Source organism: Paroedura picta, chromosome 5 (assembly GCF_049243985.1).
Source record: "Paroedura picta isolate Pp20150507F chromosome 5, Ppicta_v3.0, whole genome shotgun sequence".
In the NCBI taxonomy this organism is placed as follows: domain Eukaryota; kingdom Metazoa; phylum Chordata; class Lepidosauria; order Squamata; family Gekkonidae; genus Paroedura; species Paroedura picta.
The window spans coordinates 125,757,959-125,778,339 of NC_135373.1; the positions used below are offsets into that span (position 1 = coordinate 125,757,959).

The 20,381-nt window shown below is 49.1% G+C and overlaps 1 protein-coding gene across 1 annotated transcript in view; it reads left to right on the forward strand.

The window, feature by feature from the left end:
• LOC143838901 (uncharacterized) overlaps positions 1-20,381 on the forward strand; it is a 146,048-nt gene that overhangs the window by 88,664 nt on the left and 37,003 nt on the right. The window contains exons 57-69 of the mRNA XM_077340803.1: positions 878-997; positions 5,985-6,065; positions 8,122-8,184; positions 9,601-9,636; positions 10,587-10,640; positions 11,318-11,362; positions 12,006-12,041; positions 13,357-13,392; positions 14,566-14,625; positions 15,920-16,045; positions 18,150-18,221; positions 19,226-19,261; positions 19,953-20,012. Coding sequence (XP_077196918.1) covers positions 878-997; positions 5,985-6,065; positions 8,122-8,184; positions 9,601-9,636; positions 10,587-10,640; positions 11,318-11,362; positions 12,006-12,041; positions 13,357-13,392; positions 14,566-14,625; positions 15,920-16,045; positions 18,150-18,221; positions 19,226-19,261; positions 19,953-20,012 — 825 coding nt within the window. The remainder of the gene's footprint in view (positions 1-877; positions 998-5,984; positions 6,066-8,121; positions 8,185-9,600; positions 9,637-10,586; positions 10,641-11,317; positions 11,363-12,005; positions 12,042-13,356; positions 13,393-14,565; positions 14,626-15,919; positions 16,046-18,149; positions 18,222-19,225; positions 19,262-19,952; positions 20,013-20,381) is intronic.

Genomic DNA, 20,381 nt, shown 5'->3' on the forward strand with positions numbered 1-20,381 from the left:
GGTAGGTCAGGCTGAGAGAGCTCTGAGAGAACTGTGAGAGAACTGGGGATGTCCCAAGGTCATCTAGCTGGCTGCATATGGAGGAGGAGTGGGGAATCAAACCCAGTTCTCCAGAGTAGAAGCCACTTCCCTTAAACACTATACCAACCTGGCTCTCTAGATGTATATGCATTCCCATTTAGTGGCAAAGAACATGGCGTAGTCTTCCTAGATGTTACCCAAGATCAGAGTTGCTCCATTTGGGCAAGGGCACATGAGAACTGTAGTCCATGGACATCTGGAGAGCCGCAGTTTGGCCACCCCTTCCCTAGATGGCCCTAGATGCTCACTGTCTCTCACTTTCCCTGTTCTCTCCACTGAGCGTTCTCCTAGGAATGCTTCAGACTGTCGGACGAGTTTAAATTTGCCAAGCAGCAAAGCACCAGGCAGCTTAAAACAGTAAAATACGTTTTATTCAGAAGAAAATTTGTGTAGAAAAGGAGAGCAGAGAGGCCTGAGTCTAACTGCTAACTGTTGTGGGCACTCACTTAACTGCTGTTCTAGAGGCAAGCAGGGAGGAAGTGGGCTCAAAGGAGCAGGAAGTCTCCAGAGGGGGGACTATTTGGAGGGGACTATTTGAAACTATCCGGAAGTTCCTAAACTAACTATGCACATCTCCTCTGACACCCCCTGCAGGATATTTCTTTCTTGTGCTGCTGAATTCGGCCCCATTTTGACAGCTCCGCTGATGTTCTTCTTGGCTTGCCTCTGGCTGCCAGAGACCCTCCAGGGCAGTGGATCTCAGGGAATTCCCCCCCCTCCCCGCTCTAAAATTAGGCTTTAGGATGTCTCAGAGCTGCTTCCCTTAAACCGTCCATCCTGCCTCCTGTCCCTGCAGATGTCCTCCAGTCTGGAGCGGGAGAAAGAACACAATTCCTCAGAGACGGTGTCAAAGGACCTGCAGGGGCCTTTGAAGAAAAGACCCAGAGAGAGGAAAAGGGAGAAAGAGGACAGCAGGGTAAGTATCCGCTTAATCAGGAGTTCTGTCCTAGAAATTACAGGTGGCTGAAAGCTAGAGCCACCTGGTGCCTTTTATTGCGTGCATTGTGTGTTTTCAAGTCTCCTCCAGTTTAGGCCATCTCTGCAAATCAATGCCAGGCCCTGGATGGTCCAGGATGGCCCAATTTTGCAAGGTCTTGTAAGCTAAGCAGGTTAGTGCTCCGATGGGAGACGAGGTCCAGGATCCTCCCTCTGCAGAGCAAACCATCCCTGCTTGTTTTCTCGTCTTGAAAAGCCTGTGGGGTTGGGGTCGCTTTTTAACATTGGCTGATAATATTCGGTGCAGCAGTTGGCAAGCCACCCTCCCGACCTCTGTGCCTTTTAGTGTGCAAAACCGAACCTTTCATTGGTTATTCTCACCAATGGCCACCAGAGGGCAGGAGGCACACATGTCTTAGGCGTAGCCTGGCTGGCTTTTCCTGCCCAAATAAGGTGCATTTGGGGTGACAGGAAGAAATCACAGCGTGCACAATTTTGCAGGGATTAGACAGTGTGGTGTAATGGACCTGGGCCAATTTTTTCCTCCCTCTCTCAAAATACCAGATGGCCGTCCAATGAAACCGATGGGCAGTAGGTTCCGGATAGACAAAAGGAAATACTGCTTTACACAGAGAGGGATAAAAAGGTGGAATTCACTGCCAGAGGATGTTGTGAAGACCACTGGAATAAGCAACTTTCAAGGGGGGTTAGATAGATTCATGGGGATAAGTCCACCATGGTGGCTGTGGGGAACCTCCACCTTCAGAGGCACTAATCCTCTGAATCCCAGAACCAGGAGGCAACGTCAGGGGAAGGGCATCTCTGCCCTGTTGTTGGCCCTTCAGAGGAACAGGTTGACTGTTGCTTGAGACAGGATGCTGGACTAGTTGGGCCACAGGTCTGATCCTGAAAGGCTCTTCTGATGTCCTTTTAAAGGCCTTGGCTTCTCTGCCCTGTTGTTGGCCCTCCAGAGAAACTGGTTGGCCACTGGGAGAGACAGGAGGCTGGACTAGATTGACCACTGGTTTGATGCAGCAGGGCCCTTCTGATTTTCTTAAAAGAATGAAGTCAGCGCAAGTATCAGTAATTTGTGATTTCTAAGCTCCTGATGTAAGTAGCAGAAGAAAATCCTGGAGGTTAATGATCAACAGGGGTAGTCAAACTGCGGCCCTCCAGATGTCCATGGACTACAATTCCCATGAGTCCCTGCCAGCGAACACTGGCAGGGGCTCATGGGAATTGTAGTCCATGGACATCTGGAGGGCCGCAGTTTGTCTACCTCTGAACTAGAAGATTACAATCATTTTCTTTCCCACCATGCTGTCACCTGGGCTTCTTCCCAGGAGTTTATTATTTCTTGATTTATTAGATTTTTATACCGTCCATCCCATTAGCCTGGCTCTGGGCGGCGTACAGCATGACCTATGAAAACAGCGTACAATTAAACTCGAATAAAACAGTTAAAACAACGGTCATGATTAAAATGGCAGTAGAATTCAACACCAGCTGTCCACAGTCTGGAATCTCATGCTGTTCTCAGTCATGTCAGACGGTGGTCCCAATCTCCTGCACGGATGGTCACATGTGGGTTGGGTGGGGCCTGATAGATGTTCATGTTTTCATTGGCCCCACCAACAGCCTGGCAGAAGAGGCCCTGCAGGGCTGCGGTAGCTCTAGCAGGTCCCAGACGTGTCCTACCCCGAGATCCTTTGGAAGAGCAGAAGAATCTGGGAATTGAACCCACAACCTTCTGTAGAACAAATATCAGCTCTGCCGTTGAGCTTATATGGAAGTTCCAATTAGTTGGGGCCAAGATCTCCAAAAGGCGATCCCTGTTAAGGAGTCCCGTGGAGAGGACAGCTCTGCCCGTTCCTCCTCTTTGATTTGCCGTGGACTCTTAGGAAGTTCCTTGCTAAATTGTTTTTCCAGCCCCATGGTTTCATTAAGCGCTGTTAATTAAAGAATGCTTATTGGCTACATCCGAGTATTGCCCACCAGCGGCCGTTGAAGTTCATAAACCGGCTCCAAATCTGGAAACCGCCCGTTTGCACAAATATATTTTTACAGCCTGTGTTTCGCTCACATTGATCTCTCTTGGTGGCAGAGAGGGGCGTTAAATAAAGAAGACAATAGCCAGAAAGGGAATAATTGAGAGGGGATATTGAATTGGGTGGCAGATTTCCACTGTTTTCTCTCCAGCCATGTCGGCAAAAGGCCGGTTAAAAGTCACGTGGCTGGCTTGTTGTCTGCTCTCTCGGTCCACTCTGATGCTTCGCTTGGGCGATTAAGGCATGAACGTGATGCTCATCGGCCTGCAGATGGCACAGTGGCTGGACTTCGCATGGTTAGTGGGCAAAAGTTCAGCCACGCAGAACATTTCTGCCCTCCCGGGTCAGTTTAAACCCAATTGTAGAGACTTTCCAGACAGCAAACGGAAATAGGGAGGCAGCCATGATCTTGAAATGTGGCTAAAAAAAAAAAGAAATGAAGCGGTCAAAGGTGACCCTCTGCTAGCCCCAAGACATTATTTGTAATTAATTAATTTTTTGCCATCGCCACAGCTGAGTTATGGTGACCCCCATGGGGAATTCAAGGCAAGAGACGTTCAGAGGTGGGTTTGCCCTTGGCTGCCACTTTGTAGCCACCCTGGACTTCCCAGGTGGTCTCCCATCCAAGTTCTCACCAGGGCCAACCCTGCTTAGCTTCCAGGATCTGACGAGAGAGCCTGGACAGGGCAAATGGAAATACTTGGAGCAGAGAACAACACCCCATTGGCATGGATCTTGTTTCAGGACCTGGGACAGCTCAGTCACTGTGTCGCCGTGTTGCTCTGGAGTAGCACAACGAAAACAGAGTCTGGCAGCAGGTTTACAACCAACAAAGATTCATTCAAGTCTGGAGCTTTCAAGTGCCAGCTCGGTCTTCTCGGTTGGCTCAGAGCGGGTCGTGTAATATAATAATTTAACAGCTACCCTCTGAAACCAGCAGGGCAATAAAATCTCACAGTAGATGGCCCCTAGGTCTGATCTGCTGGGGTGCTGTTTCGCCTCTGCCACTCAACTGTAAGTGTTTCTTCCACAAGCGGAATACAAGTAATAGTATAAATTGGCCAACGGCTCAAAATAGTATGGAGATCCTGGTCCAAAACGACCTTGTCGTTTTGGACCAGGATCTCCATACTATTTTGAGCCGTTGGCCAATTTATACTGTGACTAGAATTGAAGTTCTGGAAGAAACACTGCTTAGATTGATTGCATTTTAAAGAAGAGAGGGCTGGCCACTGAGGAAAAGATAATGGAAAACGGATTTTTATCTGGGAAACCGTCCTGGCTGACGTCCTTGGAATGAAATCAACTAAAAGTAAACTCAAGAAAGGACATTGTTCAAAACCATTCTTTATTATTGTTTAATTGTTTAGTGCCGTAAGGGTAGATCTTTTCTTCTTGGTTTGAGTTATCTGAGACCGTCTTGCGTTTTTCGTATTGTCACTCAACTGTAGGGGACAAAATGTTCCTGTCGGAGAAAGCCCCTCGGTCAAAACTGTTCCTCGTTTGTTCAGAGTTTTCCGCCTTCTGTTCAGAACTTTTTTCCCCTGCTCTGCAGCTTATCCTCCCCTTCTCCCCACTCTGGGGCGGGCTCCCGCCTCTCTTCCTCTTGATGCTTCCAAATCGCGCCCTATTTAGAATTCAGCTCCCGGGGGCCAGTGTGATGCGGGACCATTGTCAAAATTGCCCTCACGTTGGGAGGAAAGACAAGATGAGGCCAGAAATGTGGGGAAGACACCACATGCGCTTAGCAACTGGCACCATGCGTCTTCCCCCTGCTGCTGTGTTTGCCTCGCATTGCTGAACGCAACCGTGTAATTGCAAGCAGAGTTACACCATCCTGAATCCCGTTGACTTCAGCATGGTTTGAAGGACACAGCTCAGCATTTGGGAGGCTGCGCCGTGATTTGGGAAGGAATTCAGCAGGATCGGACCACTGGGGCAGGCGAGGGTTGCCAGCCTCCAGGTGGGAGCAGGAGACCTCCCGGGATCAAAGCTAATCTCCCAGAATCTCCCTATGGAGTCATACCCCACTGAGGTCCTTGCCCAGATCCTGCTGTCCCCAGGTTCCAACCCCCAAATTTCTAGGGATTTCTCAACCTCAAGATGGCAGCCGTAGAGCAGGACCCTTTAACTTTGCAAAGTTTAGAGAGATGCTTTTAAATATGGAGGGCAAGTTTACAAGTGGCGGCCATGTTTAGGGAGTGTGTGGCCTCTGTCAATGTCCACCCTTTCTTCTTGCCTCCAGCCCAAGGGTCTCCAGCAGGGGTAGTCAAACTGCAGCCCTCCAGATGTCCATGGACTACAATTCCCAGGAGCCCCTGCCAGCATTCGCTGGCAGGGGCTCCTGGGAAATGTAGTCCATGGACATCTGGAGGCCACAGTTTGTCTACCCCTGATCTCCAGTCTGGTGCCCATGGTGCCAGGACACGCTCCGACGCATGAACAGACCCTGCCAAGTGTTTTTGGAAAGTGGGTGGGGCCCAGGCTGACTTTTAATGGGCCCTAAGAGATTTCATCGGCTAAGCAGATATTTTTAAAATCTTTCTTTAGCACCCTCTGCCACTCCCGTAGAAGGAGCATCGCTGTGTGCTTGAGGGTAACCTGCAGCGGCCATGGTGTGGCTGACTCCACCTCCTGAGGAAGCCATTTTGTGACCCTGCTGACCATGTTGTTATCTGAATACGACAGGGGCTCCAAAAGGTTGGGGACCCCTGCTCTAGCCAGCATCCTTCCGTATTATCAATAAGCATGTGCCTTTCTTCGAAATTCAAATACTGTTTTCTACCTGCAAGAAAAACCTTCCCTGTTCAGTTCCCGTGAACTGCCCCTGTTTCCAGCAGCATCCGATGGTTCTGTTTCCCCTCCTGAATCCAGCTTGACTCCGGCCTCTTTTAATGGACGCTGTCTTCCTTTGAGCAGGAAAAAGGACGGGGTCTTGCCGTCTCGGAGGAAATCCCCAGCACCAGAGTTCGGCGGACGACGGGGAGCCAGCATCTGATGGTAAAGATCATCCGTTTACCACCTGGTCCAGAAAAGTCTTGATTAGGTTAACAGAGAACACTATGAACGGTTCATTCTCTCGGTCTCTGCCGAAGGGAGCTTGAAAACTTCGACCCTGAAAATCTTGTTGCTCTCAAAGATGCTCTTGGATTGGAATCCAGCTGTTGTATAGCAAACCAACGCAACTACTTTGAGTCCAGTGGTATCTTTGAGGGGGGGCAGGGGGAAGCAGGGGCCTTTCAGTCGCTGTTGATTGCGTCTGGTCTCAGCCGAATGCCTGGCGGAAGAGCTCCTTTTTGCAGGCCCTGCGGAACTGTTTAAGCTCCGTCAGGGCCCTGATCTCCTCCGGGAGCTCGTTCCACCAGGTGGAAGAAGAAGAAGAAGAAGAAGAGTTGGTTCTTATATGCCGCTTTTCCCTACCCGAAGGAGGCTCAAAGCGGCTTACAGTCGCCTTCCCTTTCCTCTCCCCACAACAGACACCCTGTGGGGTGGGTGAGGCTGAGAGAGCCCTGATATTCCTGCTCGGTCAGAACAGTTTTATCAGTGCTGTGGCGAGCCCAAGGGGTGGGGGCCAGGACGGAGAATGCTCTGGCCCTAGTCGAGACCAGGCGGACTTCTTTAGGGCCAGGGACCTTTAACTGGTTGGTAGCAGTGGAGCGCAGGGCTCCCCGCATAGGCAGGGAGGCGGTCCCTCAGGTACACTGGGCCCTGACCGCGTATGGCCTTGAAGGTAATTACCAGGACCTTTCATCTGATCCGGAATTCAACTGGCAGCCATTGCAGCTGGTGGAGAACAGGCCGGATGTGAGACCTCCACGGTGTTGCTGTGAGGATCCTGGCCGCAGCATTTTGGACCAGCTGTAGTTTCCGGGTCAGGGCTAAGGGCAGGCCTGCGTAGAGCGAGTTACAAAAGTCCAGTCTAGAGGTGACCGTCGCATGGATCACTGTGGCTAGGTGTTCCGGGGCCAGGTAGGGCGCTAGTAGTTTGGCTTGGCGGAGATGGTAGAATGCCAGCCGCGCTACCTTTGTGATCTGGGCCTCCATTGTGAGGGAGGCGTCCAGAATCACGCCTAGGTTCCTGGCGGAGTGAGCCGTAGAGAGCTGCACGCCATCCAGGGCAGGCAGGCGCGCTTCCTCACATGGGCCCTTCCTACCCAGCCACAGGACCTCCGTCTTTGAAGGATTGAGCTTCAGATGACTCTGGATGAGCCATCTCGTCACTGCTTCCAGGCAGCTGGCTAATGCTTCTGGGGGAGAGTCAGGGCGGCCATCCATCAGGAGGAAGAGCTGGGTGTCATCGGCATATTGATGACAACCCAGCCCAAACTTCCGCACCAGTTGGGTGAGAGGGCGCATGAAGATGTTGAATAGGATAGGGGAGAGGACCGCTCCTTGTGGGACTCCACAAGTAAGTTGCCGGCGGTCTGATGTTTTGTCTCCTATTGCAACCCTCTGTCCACGATCCCAGAGGAAGGAGATCAGCCATTGAAGGGCTGTCCCTTGTATTCTGCCATCGGAATCCAGCACAGGCTGGATGTGAGCCCTCCAAGTTGTTTCTGTGAAGACCCTGGATGCTGCATTCTGCACCAATTGTAGCTTCCGGGCCAGGAATACAGATAGGCCTGCATAGAATCATAGAATCATAGAATCATAGAGTTGGAAGGGGCCATACAGGCCATCTAGTCCAACCCCCTGCTCAACGTAGGATCAGCCCTAAGCATCCTAAAGCATCCAAGAAAAGAGCAAGTTGCAGAAGTCCAGCCTAGAGGTGACCATACACACACACACTCAAACACTCAAACACACACACACACACACAGAATTAAGAATTAAGAATTAAGAATTAAGAATTAAGAATTAAGAATTACGAATTACGAATTACGAATTACGAATTACGAATTACGAATTAAGAATTAAGAATTAAGAATTAAGAATCAAATAAAAAAATGTAAACAGTTTAAAATGAATAACCACATTCAAGTTTAAGGCGTCTAAGTCAGGAGCCCAATTTCTTCTTTGTCTTCTTTAAAACATGTTCCTTCCTTTCTTGATGCAGGTTCGTTCTCCTGGTGCTTTTGGAATTCGGGAACCGCTGGTGGAATTCAGCGCAATGAAACAGGTGAGGAAGGGCCTGTGTAGTTGTGGCTGGAACTCCTTATCTGTTGCTGAGGAAAAGACGGATCGGTATCACTGGACGGACTGCGAAGATCGCACTGTTTGCCCAAACCACGTGGATCTCCTTGGACGGCCCCCAAACTCCTCCGATTGCATATTAATCAAACCTCATTTGTATATTGATTAAAACGTTTCTTTCTCACCTTTTCGCAATAAAATCGGAGTCCAGTGCCACCTTTAAGACCAACAAAGTTTTATTCAGGGCGTGACCTTTCGAGTGCAGGCACTTGAAGGCTCCCGTCTTTAATAAATCTTTGTTGGTCTTAAAGGTGCCCCTGGACTCCAATTTTAATGTGCTACTTCAGACCAACACGGCCACCAATTTGAATCTCACCTTTTTTTGTGAGCCAAGGTGGCTTACAACAATCTTAACCCGCAACAAGCTGGCCTTGGGAGTGGCAGGAAATAATAATAATAATAATAATAATAATAATAATAATAATAATGGTAAAGGTAAAGGTATCCCCTGTGCAAGCACCGGGTCATGCCTGACCCTTGGGGTGACACCCTCCAGCGTTTTCATGGCAGACTCAATACGGGGTGGTTTGCCAGTGCCTTCCCTAGTCACTACCATTTACCCCCCAGCAAGCTGGGGACTCATTTGACCGACCTCGGAAGGATGGAAGGCTGAGTCAACCTTGAGCCGGCTGCTGGGATCGAACTCCCAGCCTCATGGGCAAAGCTTTCACACTGCATGTCTGCTGCCTTACCACTCTGCGCCAAAAGAGGCTCTTGGGGTCATGGTTAAAGGTAAAGGTAAAGGTATCCCCTGTGCAAGCACCGGGTCATGTCTGACCCTTGGGGTGACGCCCTCCAGCGTTTTCATGGCAGACTCAATACGGGGTGGTTTGCTAGTGCCTTCCCCAGTCATTACCATTTACCCCCCAGCAAGCTGGGTCCTCATTATACCGACCTCGGAAGGATGGAAGGCTGAGTCAACCTTGAGCCGGCTGCTGGGATCGAACTCCCAGCCTCATGGGCAGAGCTTTCAGACTGCATGTCAGCTGCCTTACCACACTGGGCCACAAGAGGCTCAATAATAATACAATGATCGTAAAGATGCCTCCATGTTGGAGAGAAGACGGGTGAAGCTCAGCGGCAAGGTCTCAGTCCGTCACTGAAAGCATGCCATAGGGTGGAGAGTTGAAAGAGCCCCCCCCATTCCCTTTTATTAATTAGGTTGTTCTTCATGGCTTCATCTCATTTTTTTTAAGAATCTCAAAGCAGCGTGTCTCAGGGCTCCCCTTCAATCCTCTACTGCTTTCAGTACTCCTTGTCTCTCCCCCTGGACATTTATTCTGGCCACAGCTGTTTGATTTTGCAATGCATTCTTACGTTCACTCATGTCTGTTCTTTCAAGGCTTACCCCGGGGCCCACGGTGCAAAGAGAATCAAGGTAAACCTTCTGACTAATAAGGAATGGTTCACAGCACTTGCCACGATCGGACAGTTTGGTTCTGTGCTGCTAGAGTGACTTTTTGACTCCAGAGATACAGCTGAAATATTTTTCAGGCTTCAAGGTACCAGGAAGGGATGTCAGTTGGCACGCCCCACACATTTCCGGGAGTGAGGGCAACCTTGCCTGGCAAAGGTTTAAATGGCCGGGGCGTGTCCCACCCCCTCCAGGCCCACCACTGACCACTTGCGCAAGTCAACCTCCCCAAATAAGGGTAGAACATTTTAAATGTAAAAACCCTCTTCTTTCATCTTTGCTTGGAGCTGGAAATGGCCAGCAATGGGTGGGGGTGGGGGTGGGGGGGTTCACCACTTGTCAATTTGAAAACCCTCATGCCGTGGTATCATTTAGGGGCCTTCGTGATACCATGCAGTTAAAAGGACCAGGCAGGAGGGGATGGGGAAGACCTTTCTCTGCCTGAGAACCTGGAGAGCTGTGGAGAGGCACTGTGGTTCAGTGACAGAGCCTCTGCTTGACATATAGAAGGTCCCAGGTTCAATCCCTGGCATCTCCAGTTAGAAGGACCATGCAGGAGGGGATGGGAAAGACCTTCACCTGAGACCCTGGCTCAGTGGCAGAGCCTCTGCTTGGCAGGCAGAAGGTCCCAGGTTCAATCCCCGGCATCTCCAGTTAGAAGGACCAGGCAGGAGGGGATGGGAAAGACCTTGATCTGGGACCCTGGCTCAGTGGCAGAGCCTCTGCTTGGCATGCAGTAGGTCCCAGGTTCAATCCCCGGCATCTCCAGTTAAAAGGACCAGGCAGGAGGTGATGGGAAAGACCTTGGCCTGAGACCCTGGAGATAACATGATGTTTTTAGAACTATCCTTCAGGACACATTTGAAATGGGGTGAAAAAAGGTAAAGGAAATCTCTCTCTCTTTCTCTTTGCAGAAGCAAGAATCCAGCCCAGCGGAAACTGATTTTCTTCTTCTGCAAGCACAAAAGGTCAGTGTGCCTTTCCAGTATATGCAAATGCACACAGGTTGTCCCAGAAGGCAGCGGACGGTGTGGCCAGAGAGCTCATGTGGACCCCAGGGAGTCTGAAGCCCCCTCTAGAGACAATGGAGAAGGGCTCTAGGGTGGAAGACACCCTTAGTCAGACCCCAGGCCCCCTAAGTGGCCAAGCCAAGCCCAAAGAGGATTTATTTATTTATATGTAGATTTATACCCCACACCTATACCTGAAGGTCCCAGGGTGGGTGACAATGTTTCAAAATAAATAGCAAGGTAAAATTGTTGACTTTGGGGACAGACTGGTCGGGGATTCGGGTGTCTTGGGGAGTAACATCTGGGCATGGAATTGGGGTCACTGTGGGTGGGCAGGCAGTTGTGAGTTTCCTGCATTCTGCGTGGGGATGGACTAGATGACCCTGGAGGTCCCTTCCAACTCTATGATTCCAAGAGAACAATGCGTGCTACTTAGGGTCCCCAGAGGGGAGAAGGCAAGATACAAATGAAAAAAAAACAAAGAAATTAATGTTGTCCTCACAAATGTAGTTTTGCCAATCCGTTCTGGGTTCTGAAATTCAGCTGCATTCCTCTTTCATGCACACACCCTCCTGTATATTACTGAGGATTTCCAGTTCCTCAGAACAGTTGCAGTTTTCTCCATCTCTTTGCAGGGAGAGAAAGGACCTTCTGGACTCCCAGGCAGCAGAGGGGAAAAGGTACCTTTCAGCCTCTTTGTTACAATCTGATTGAGAAATCATTGCCTCTTTTACTGCCTTAAGCAACGAGAGGGAGAAAGGAGTAGAACGTGGATTTCGGCTTTGCAAAGTCACATGGCAGCCCATATCAGGTGAGCTTCCCACAGCATGACCCCTGGTGTTCCTTGGAGGAACTCCCACCCAAATCCCTGGAGGTCTCCCCTCCAGAGACTAGCCGGGGTCAGCCCTGCTTAACTTCTGAGATCTGACAGGATCGGGCTGGGCTGGGCTATCCAGGCCCAGGAAACATAGTGAATTGCGTATAGGGTGACCAAACAGGAATATCAAGTCTTCATCAGTCTCACCCACAATTGTAAGGTGCTTTGAGACTCCTTCGGATAGAGAAAAGTAGCATATAAGAACCAACTCTTCTCCTCCTCCTCCTCTTCCTCCTCCTCTTCCTCCTCTTCCTCTTCCTCTCCTCCTCCTCCTCCTCTTCTCTTCTTTCTCTTCTTCTTCTTTCTCTTCTTCTTCTTCTTCCTCTTCCTCGTCTTCCTCCTCCTCTTCCTCTTCCTCTTCCTCTTCCTCTTCCTCTTCTTCTACCATATTTCTGAGGTCGTATGTGAAGGTGACAACATCAGAACTTGTTATTTTTCCCTTGCAGGGGGAGCCAGGAGAACCAGGAGAACCTGGCACCAAGGTGAGCAGCAAAGCTCGGTATCCCAAATACTGCCTAGAAGGTCTCACTGGCATTTTGAAACTGGGGGATGCAACGTTTAGATGTTACCTGCAACTGCATGTAAATTTGTGCAGATGGTTGTTTCTTTTTTTTAAATGCCAGTCTCCTTTCCCCGTTTGTCATTTTCCTGCCCCCATCTAAGTTGATTCCTACCCACGATTGGCAGCCGCTGATGGGCAGCTCCATGCATCTTTCTAGTTGCATCTCGAAGTCACCTGTGCCCGCAGGCAAGACTGTCGCAACTGAAGAATTCCACAGCTTAATTCCGCATTGGGTGGAGTTTCAGGGGGTGCTGTGTTGGTCTGCAGAAAAATAGCTAGACTCCTGCATCGAAACGATCAACAGGATTTTTGGTGTATGAATGCTTGAGAGTCAGAGTTCCCTTCAACACAGTGGGAGTTTTGACTCTCAAAATCTTGTATCTGAGAAATCTTTAAGGTGCTCCTGGGTTCAAATCTAGCTGTTGAATAAATGCTTCCTTTCATACTTCCGGAACAATTTCATGTGTGGCACCTACTTCAGGTGTTATGAGAGAGGGTGGGGGGGGGAACTTCCATCTCTCTGATTCTTCTACCCCCAGCACAATTGCTAAATCTCTTTCATGGTCCCCTAGACCAGGGGTAGTCAACCTGTGGTCCTCCAGATGTTCATGGACTACAATTCCCATGAGCCACTGCCAGCAAATGCTGGCAGGGGCTCATGGGAATTGTCGTCCATGAACACCTGGAGGACCACAGGTTGATTACCCCTGCCCTAGACCATCTTGGTGTAGCAGTCAGGAGTGCCAGGTTCTAATCTGGCGAGCTGGCTCCCGGGGTGACTGTTGTGGGGAGAGGAAGGGAAGGAGATTGCCAGTCGCTTTGAGACTCCTTTGGGTAGAGAAGAGCGGCATCTAAGAACCAACTTCTTCTTCTTCAGTAATTTCAGGGCTCTCTCAGCCTCCCCTCCCTCACAGGGTGTCTGTTGTGGGGAGAGGAAAGGGAAGGCGAATGGAAGCCGCTTTGAGACTCCTTTGGGTAGAGAAAAGCGGCATATAAGAACCAACTTCTTCTTCTTCAGTAATTTCAGGGCTCTCTCAGCCTCCCCTCCCTCACAGGGTGTCTGTTGTGGGGAGAGGAAAGGAAAGGCAATTTTAATCCACTTTGAAATTCCTTCGGGTAGAGAAAAGCGGCATATAAGAACCAACTCTTCTTCCTCTTCTCCTTCTTATAAGAGAGTGGCTTCAACCCCTGAAGCAACCTCTTAGGAGTCTTAACTTTTGTTTGATTATTTCCAGGGCACCAAAGGTGACGAAGGTGAACCTGGCCAAAAGGTAACATCTCCTACTTTTGCCATTTCCGTGGGTGACGCTTTTTTTCACGCCGTTTGGCGTTGTCTCATTGACCCCTCCAACCTGTGCAACATTTAAATTGTTTTAAATGTTTTAATTCTGGGGATTTTTTGGCCTGTATGCTTTTAGCTCTGGTTTTAATGATGTGTGATTAGAGTGGGCAGCCCTGCCATGAGACTCAAGGCAGAGGAAAAGCACAAGTCAACAGGATCAACAGGCCAACGCATCCCATCCATAATGTAATAAGGTTTGGACAGCAGAAGTTTGAAAGAGCCCCCTTCGTCAGTAGCGGCATCTGGATTTCTTTTGCTTTTGTCCTTCGCTAATAAAATTCTGAGGAGCACCAGTCAAGTGGCCACACCAGAGAGCCAGTTTGGTGTCGTGGTTAGGAGTACGGACTTCTAATCTGGCGAGCCGGGTTCGATTCTGCGCTCCCCCACATGCAGCCAGCTGGGTGACCTTGGGCTCGCCACGGCACTGATAAAACTGTTCTGACCAAGCAGTGATATCAGGGCTCTCTCAGCCTCACCCACCCCACAGGGTGTCTGTTGTGGGGAGAGGAAAGGGAAGGCGACTGGAAGCCCCTTTGAGCCTCCTTCGGGTAGAGAAAAGCAGCATCTAAGAACCAACTCTTCTTCTTCTTCAGTAATCTCAGGGCTCTCTCAGCCTCACCCACCTCACAGGGTGTCTGTCGTGGGGAGAGGAATGGGAAGGAGACTGTAAGCCGCTTTATGACTCCTTCGGGTAGTGAAAAGCGGCATATAAGAACCAACTCTTCTTCTTCGGGGCAGCAAGCAGAAATCAGACACAGACCCCTTTGGGCATCGCTCAGTTGCCCTCATAAATATTGTTGTTGTTATTAATTACATTTCTCAACTGCTCTTCCAAGGGTGGTATACATATATAGTTATAGATCCAGTTAAAACAATACAACATGGAACACATGGTGCATTAACAGTTAAAACCAATTCATGATTTAAAATATCAAGCTAACAGCAATTTCATTCTCGGCCAAAAGATTTATCCCTGCCAATAAGTCTATCCCAGGCTGGATATTACTAAAGGGATGTGTGTTTTGTCGGGGAGGCCGATTGGACAGCATCTCTGGCAGATAACACAATCGCCTTTTTACTCATCTCTGTTTTTTGTTTAAAGGGAGAGCCAGGGATCGGTTTCCGGGGCCCCGCTGGCCAAGCTGGACCACCAGGACAGAAGGTGAGGGCAGTAGCTCTCTCAGAGGTCATCTTGCTGTGTGTCCCTTTGCTGACGTTCACAATGATCCTCTCTTGAGCCAGTTCTCCCTGAGTGTTGGATGTCTTGACTGGCCCAAGACAGACCAGTGCTTAGCACTGCTTTCGGCAGAACTGACCATGTGAACAGCAGATTATTTTTGTATGCATGTAAAGTGCACTCAAGTTCAGCCAATATAATGTGCACTCAAAGTAAAGTGCACTTAAGTTCACCCAATATAAAGTACACTCAACGTAAAGTGCACTCATGTTCAGCCAATATAAAGTGCACTCAACATAAAGTGTGCTCAAGTTCAGCCAATATAAGGTGCACTCAATGTAAAGTGCACTTAAGTTCAGCTAATATAAAGTACACTCAACGTAAAGTGCACTTAAGTTCAGCCAATATAAAGTGCACTCAACGTAAAGTGTGCCCAAGTTCAGCCAATATAAAGTGCACTCAACGTAAAGTGCAGCTCAAGTTCAGCTAAAGGGCAGCCAACCCATGGCGACCTTGTAAGAGATGTTCAGAGGTGTTTTGCCACGGCCTGCCTCTGTACAGCAACCATGGACTCCCTTGGAGGTCTCCCAGCAGAGTACAAACCAGGGTCAGCCCTCCTGAGATAAGAACTGACAAGATCAGAAGGTGGAGGGGGGGAGGATGTACAAATATGGTTTGTTGGTGTGTTTGTTTCTTATCATTCCCATGCAAAGTAGGGAAGACCCTTTTTATCCCCATTTTTTGGGACCAATTTCCTCTTTGTTTGTTTGGGATTTTAGTCCTATTTGTATGTTCTACGCCATTTTTACACCCAGGATGTATTGTGGATGCAAAAACACTGAGCCATTTGGGCAATGTTTCTATCAACTTGTGTTACCTGAGTGAGAAAGATGTCATCCTGACTGCAAAGAGAGCACAAAACTTTAGCAATGGAGAACCAACATAGTTAAGTGGTTAAGAGCAGTGGCTTCTAATCTGGCGAGCCGGGTTTGATTCCCCGCTCCCCCACATGCAGCCAGCTGGGTGACCTTAGGCTCGTCTCAGCACTAGTAAAGCTGTTCTGACAGAGCAGTAACGCCAGAGCTCTCTCAGCCTCACCTCCCTCACAGGGTTGTTGTGAAGAGAGAAACGGAAAGCGATTGGAGGCAGGAGAGAGATAACGATGTTGGGATGACATATATTATATATTAATATTTTAGATAGATTTATATATTTATTTATACCTATCACACTTTGCTCCTGTGTGTTGCTCCTGAAAATTATGTCTTTCTACCACCAGGGTGAGCCTGGAGTTCCGGGACCTCCAGGGGCTCAAGGAGTGCAGGGAATCCGTGGCAACCCAGGAATTCCGGGGTCACAGGGGGAGAGGGGTGCCCCTGGGATACCCGGAATTCCAGGGCAAAAGGTAAGTGCTCAGGTTGGGAAATCGAATCCTACCCTTGTCTGGGGGAGCCACGCACTTCATCGGAAATCCCTGGAAACCGTGCAGGGTCTTGTTGGTTGTAGCACCTTCCTTGTTGTATTTGTTTGTATACTTCATTCCCCCCGCAATGGGGACCCCCCCCCCAAAGCAGCTGTTCTCCTCTCCTCTGCTTTATCCATGCAACGGCCCTGCGAGGTAAGCTAGGCAACAGGGTGTGTGGCTGGACCCAGCTCCCCCGGAGGGCTTTTTAGCCTTATTCCACGGTCTGTAATGCAGAGATTATAATCCCTGTCATGCTGGACAAGGCTTCTGCCAAGGTTGTTAGGATGTATGCAAAATTGTACGTCTGTGCTATTATTCAGTCTTTAACGCGAAGAGCAACACGGTCTCCGGACCGTGTTTCGAACCCAAGCCCAGCCCGAGTTCTAGGATCAGGAGGTGGAACATTTCCCTGTACAGAATTGTCCTTCTCCCCCATCCAGCCTAAACTTTTCTTTTGAGAGCTGCAGCTTCTAACGTCTTTCTTGGAAATCTAGAGTCACCGTGACCCAGGCCCGAAATTTCAAGTCTGCCGGATCCATACTTCTTGTCCAGAGAGTGCAAAGAGTCGCAGTCGTAGTTTAGTGATGAGATAATGTGTGCCCCGAGAACAATCGTTGGCCCGTTTCCTTGGGTCGCCTCTGAGGTTGCTCTGTTCCTTTTCTCTGCCAGGGCTTCCCCTCAAGAACAATTTCACCCACCAGGTCTCCGCTCGCTTGGGTGGAATGATTCACTACTATGCCCCCAGCATCTGTATTTGTGCTCGGACTCCTTCTTGTTATCACGCTGGTTTGGTGTCGTGGTTAAAAGTGGCGGCCTCTATTCTGGAGATCTGGATTTGATTCTCTGCTCTTTCGCATGCAGCCGGCTGGGTGACCGTGAGCCAGTCACAGTTCTCTCAGAGCTCCCTCAGCCTCACCAGCCTCACAGGGTGTCTGTTGTGAGGAGAGGAAGAGAAGGCGATTGTCAGCCGCTTTGAGACCCACAGAGGCTGCAGGGTGACCTTGAACCAGTCACAGTTCTCTCAGGGCTCTCTCGGCCACACTTGCCTCGGCTTCCCTTCCTCTCCCCACAACAGATTGTCAGCTTCTTTGGGCCACATGAAGCCACTGAATAACATTGGGCCAATCACAGTTCTCTCAGAGCTCTCTCAGCCCCAACTACCAAACAGGATGTCTGTTGTGGGGAGATTGTAGGCTGCTCTGAGACTCCTTCGGGTAGTAAAAAGCGGGGTACTAAAACTAGCTTTTCTTTTTCTGAACGCCTTTCCAGAAAGAGCTTCCCAGTAACGGGGGTTGTTCTTGTTCATTTATATTGTGGAATAGCTGTATGTAATGCTATGCAGAATGAGATCCAGAGAGCAAAATAGATTCCCTTCCCCCCCCAGAAATTACGGGAGAGGGAAGGAACAAACCAGAGCGTGTTGACAAAGAGAGCTGGGTAGCCAGCCATATGGCTGCATATCAGGTTTCTTCTGGCATAGAACTCCCTGGACTTTGGGCAGGAGTTGTGGCTCAGGGACAGGGGTTCTGTTTGCCATGCAGAAGGTCCCAGGTTCAATCTCCGGCATCTCCAGTTAGAAAAGACCGGCTTTGGCTATCTTTTGTGTTGTGATTAATAGCGGTGGATTCTAATCTGGAGAGTCAGGTTTGATTCCCCAGTCCTCCTCTACTGGGTGACCTCTGGCCAGTCAGTTCTCTCTGAACTCTCTCAGCCCCACCTGCCTCACAAGGTGCCTGTGGTGGGGAGAAGAAGGCAGTCGTGAGCCGGTTTGAGACTCCTTAAGTTAGGGAAAAGAGGGACCTAAAAACCTATGCTTTTTCTGCTTCTCCATGGGATCTTTCCTGGGCCTCGTCTGCACACAAAGGATAATGCACTTTCAATGTGCTTTGGCAGCTGGATTTTCCAGTGCAGAACAGGAAAATCTACTTCTACAGTGCATTGAAAGTGCATTATCTATTATGTGCAGACGAGGCCCTGGTGTGACCCTTAGGGGCTTTCCTGCAGCAACAGGACTGTTCTCTCTGAAAGTGCCTCCTCTTTGTAGGGAGAACGTGGCAAGAGAGGGAGGAACGGGTTTCCCGGACCACCAGGATCTTCTGGACCACAGGGGCAAGAGGTATTCAAAAATGTCTTGCATCTAACTGGAGGGGGGAGAGAAAGGAGAGGGCAGAAAGCATAAAGTGGGAAAGATGCTCATTTGCACCTCTGGGGTCCACACCCTGCGTACCAAACAGATCTGAGTTTGCGGTTCTTCTCAATTTACCTTGTTGGGTGAAATATTTGTGTCTCCCAGGGTTTCCCTAGCGGGACAGATACCCTCCCCCCCCCCTTTTTTTTTTTGGTTTTTGTAAGCAGCATTATAGAAGCCTCTTTTCCGTTCATCCTGCAGTCCTGCTCTGCACCAACTGTGCAGGATTTGAAGAAAACCCCCAACTTCTCCTTGATTTTTATACAAGGTGGGGACCCCATAACCAGTGTTTGTGCAGGCACCTTTGAAATTCTGGCACAAGATGGGGAGCCCAACCACAAAATGGCTGCCACAGGAGGCGGAGCCAACCATAAAATGTCACGGAATGAGATTATACATTATTCTAATAGAAATTCTTCAAGATTCTGGGCAGAAGCTCTGCTTAGCAAGATGCCTTTTATAGTCGACGTATTATTTTAAAATATTGCCTTTGCATTCACAAGCTTACTGTTGGCCACAGTGCTAAACTCCTCATGTGGTGACACAGGCTACGAAAGCAGCATTTATTTTAAATTGGCACAGGGTTTTTAAATATAATTTCAAGGTTTTAAAGGGGATTTTATGGGGTGTTGTTATGTGATCCGCCTTGAGTCCAAGGAAGAAGGCGGATTATAAATCAAATCAAGCAATTAATTAAATAAATAACAATCAGAAGACCTGCTGGACAAAAGCTGGGGCAGGGGATCTGTTCCGCCCCTCTAGCCATGGCACCGCTCGGGCTGTCTTCGGAAGAACCTACCGGTCCAGCTCCATATTTCTTGCACTAGTTGCTTAAGCTGCACCATGGACCACATGGATCAGCCAATCCCAGGGCTTCTTTCCTCGGCACGGAATACCAAAATACATCTTTGTCCTCCATTTTTCCTCTGCAGGGGATGCCAGGTGATCCGGGGATCAAGGGCAGCAAAGTGAGTTTTAAAAAATTCACTCGGTGGACTTGACCAGCAGAAGGTTGGAGGCAGACAACACGCAATTGTTTAAACCAGGGGTAGTCAAACTGCGGCCCTCCAGATGCCCGTGGACTACAATTCCCATGAGCCCCTGCCAGCATTTGCTGGCAGGGGCTCATGGGAATTGTAGTCCATGGGCATCTGGAGGGCCGCAGTTTGACTACCCCTGGTTTAAAACATGCGGATATGGGATGAGGGGAGGGCCAGGTGCTTAGATGGATTTGAGGGATTCACTGAGAGTCTCTCTGTGGCTATTGATCAGGCCAGCAAAACGGAACCTCCATGCTTAGAGGCAGTGTACCTCCAAATCATCTTCCGTTTTTCACTGTACCTCCACTGTAGCTCCTCTCCCCTTGAAAAACAACTTTAATATCATGTTCACAGCCCCTTCTGGTGGCCTGTCTAATATTTAATAGCGTTATTATTTCCGCCGTTCAGTTTTTGTATTTTTCTGTAATTTTACGGGGTTTCTATGGGGTTTTAATTGGGAATTTTTTATTGTTCTGAATTTCTGTATGTAACCCACCACGAGCCAGCCTGTCTCGGAGTGGCAGGCAATAAATCCAACAACAACAATAATATAATGGCTTGTGCCATTTTCAAAAGCTATGGGACTGTGGTAACATCTGGGTTTGTTTCTGCTTTGCAGGGGGAGACGGGCCTTGGGAGGCTTGGCCCAAGAGGAGCTCGTGGATTTCCTGGCCCTCCGGTAGGACACCCATTCATACAACCCCTTGTTCTTCTTCTCCACTTGTGCATCCCAGCCACTCTGGTGGTTTTAACTGTCGCTGCAAGACAGAGGAGCTAAAGGAAGAATTTTTAGATCTCCTGATTTTAAAAAAGAAAAGAAAAATAAGACCAAATTTTGATGGAGTTTTTATCAGCTAACAGTTGACTCTTTCACATTCTTTTTCATTGCTTGTGTGTTCCTGTTGTTTCAGGGTAGGCAGATGCACACACACACACAAAATTCATAACACTTTTGGTTCAGCTTGAAACAATTGGGTGAATCCAAAACACATGAATACTCTTTCACTTTACTGGATTTGGTCATATCTTCTGTCTTATGGGAAAAGAG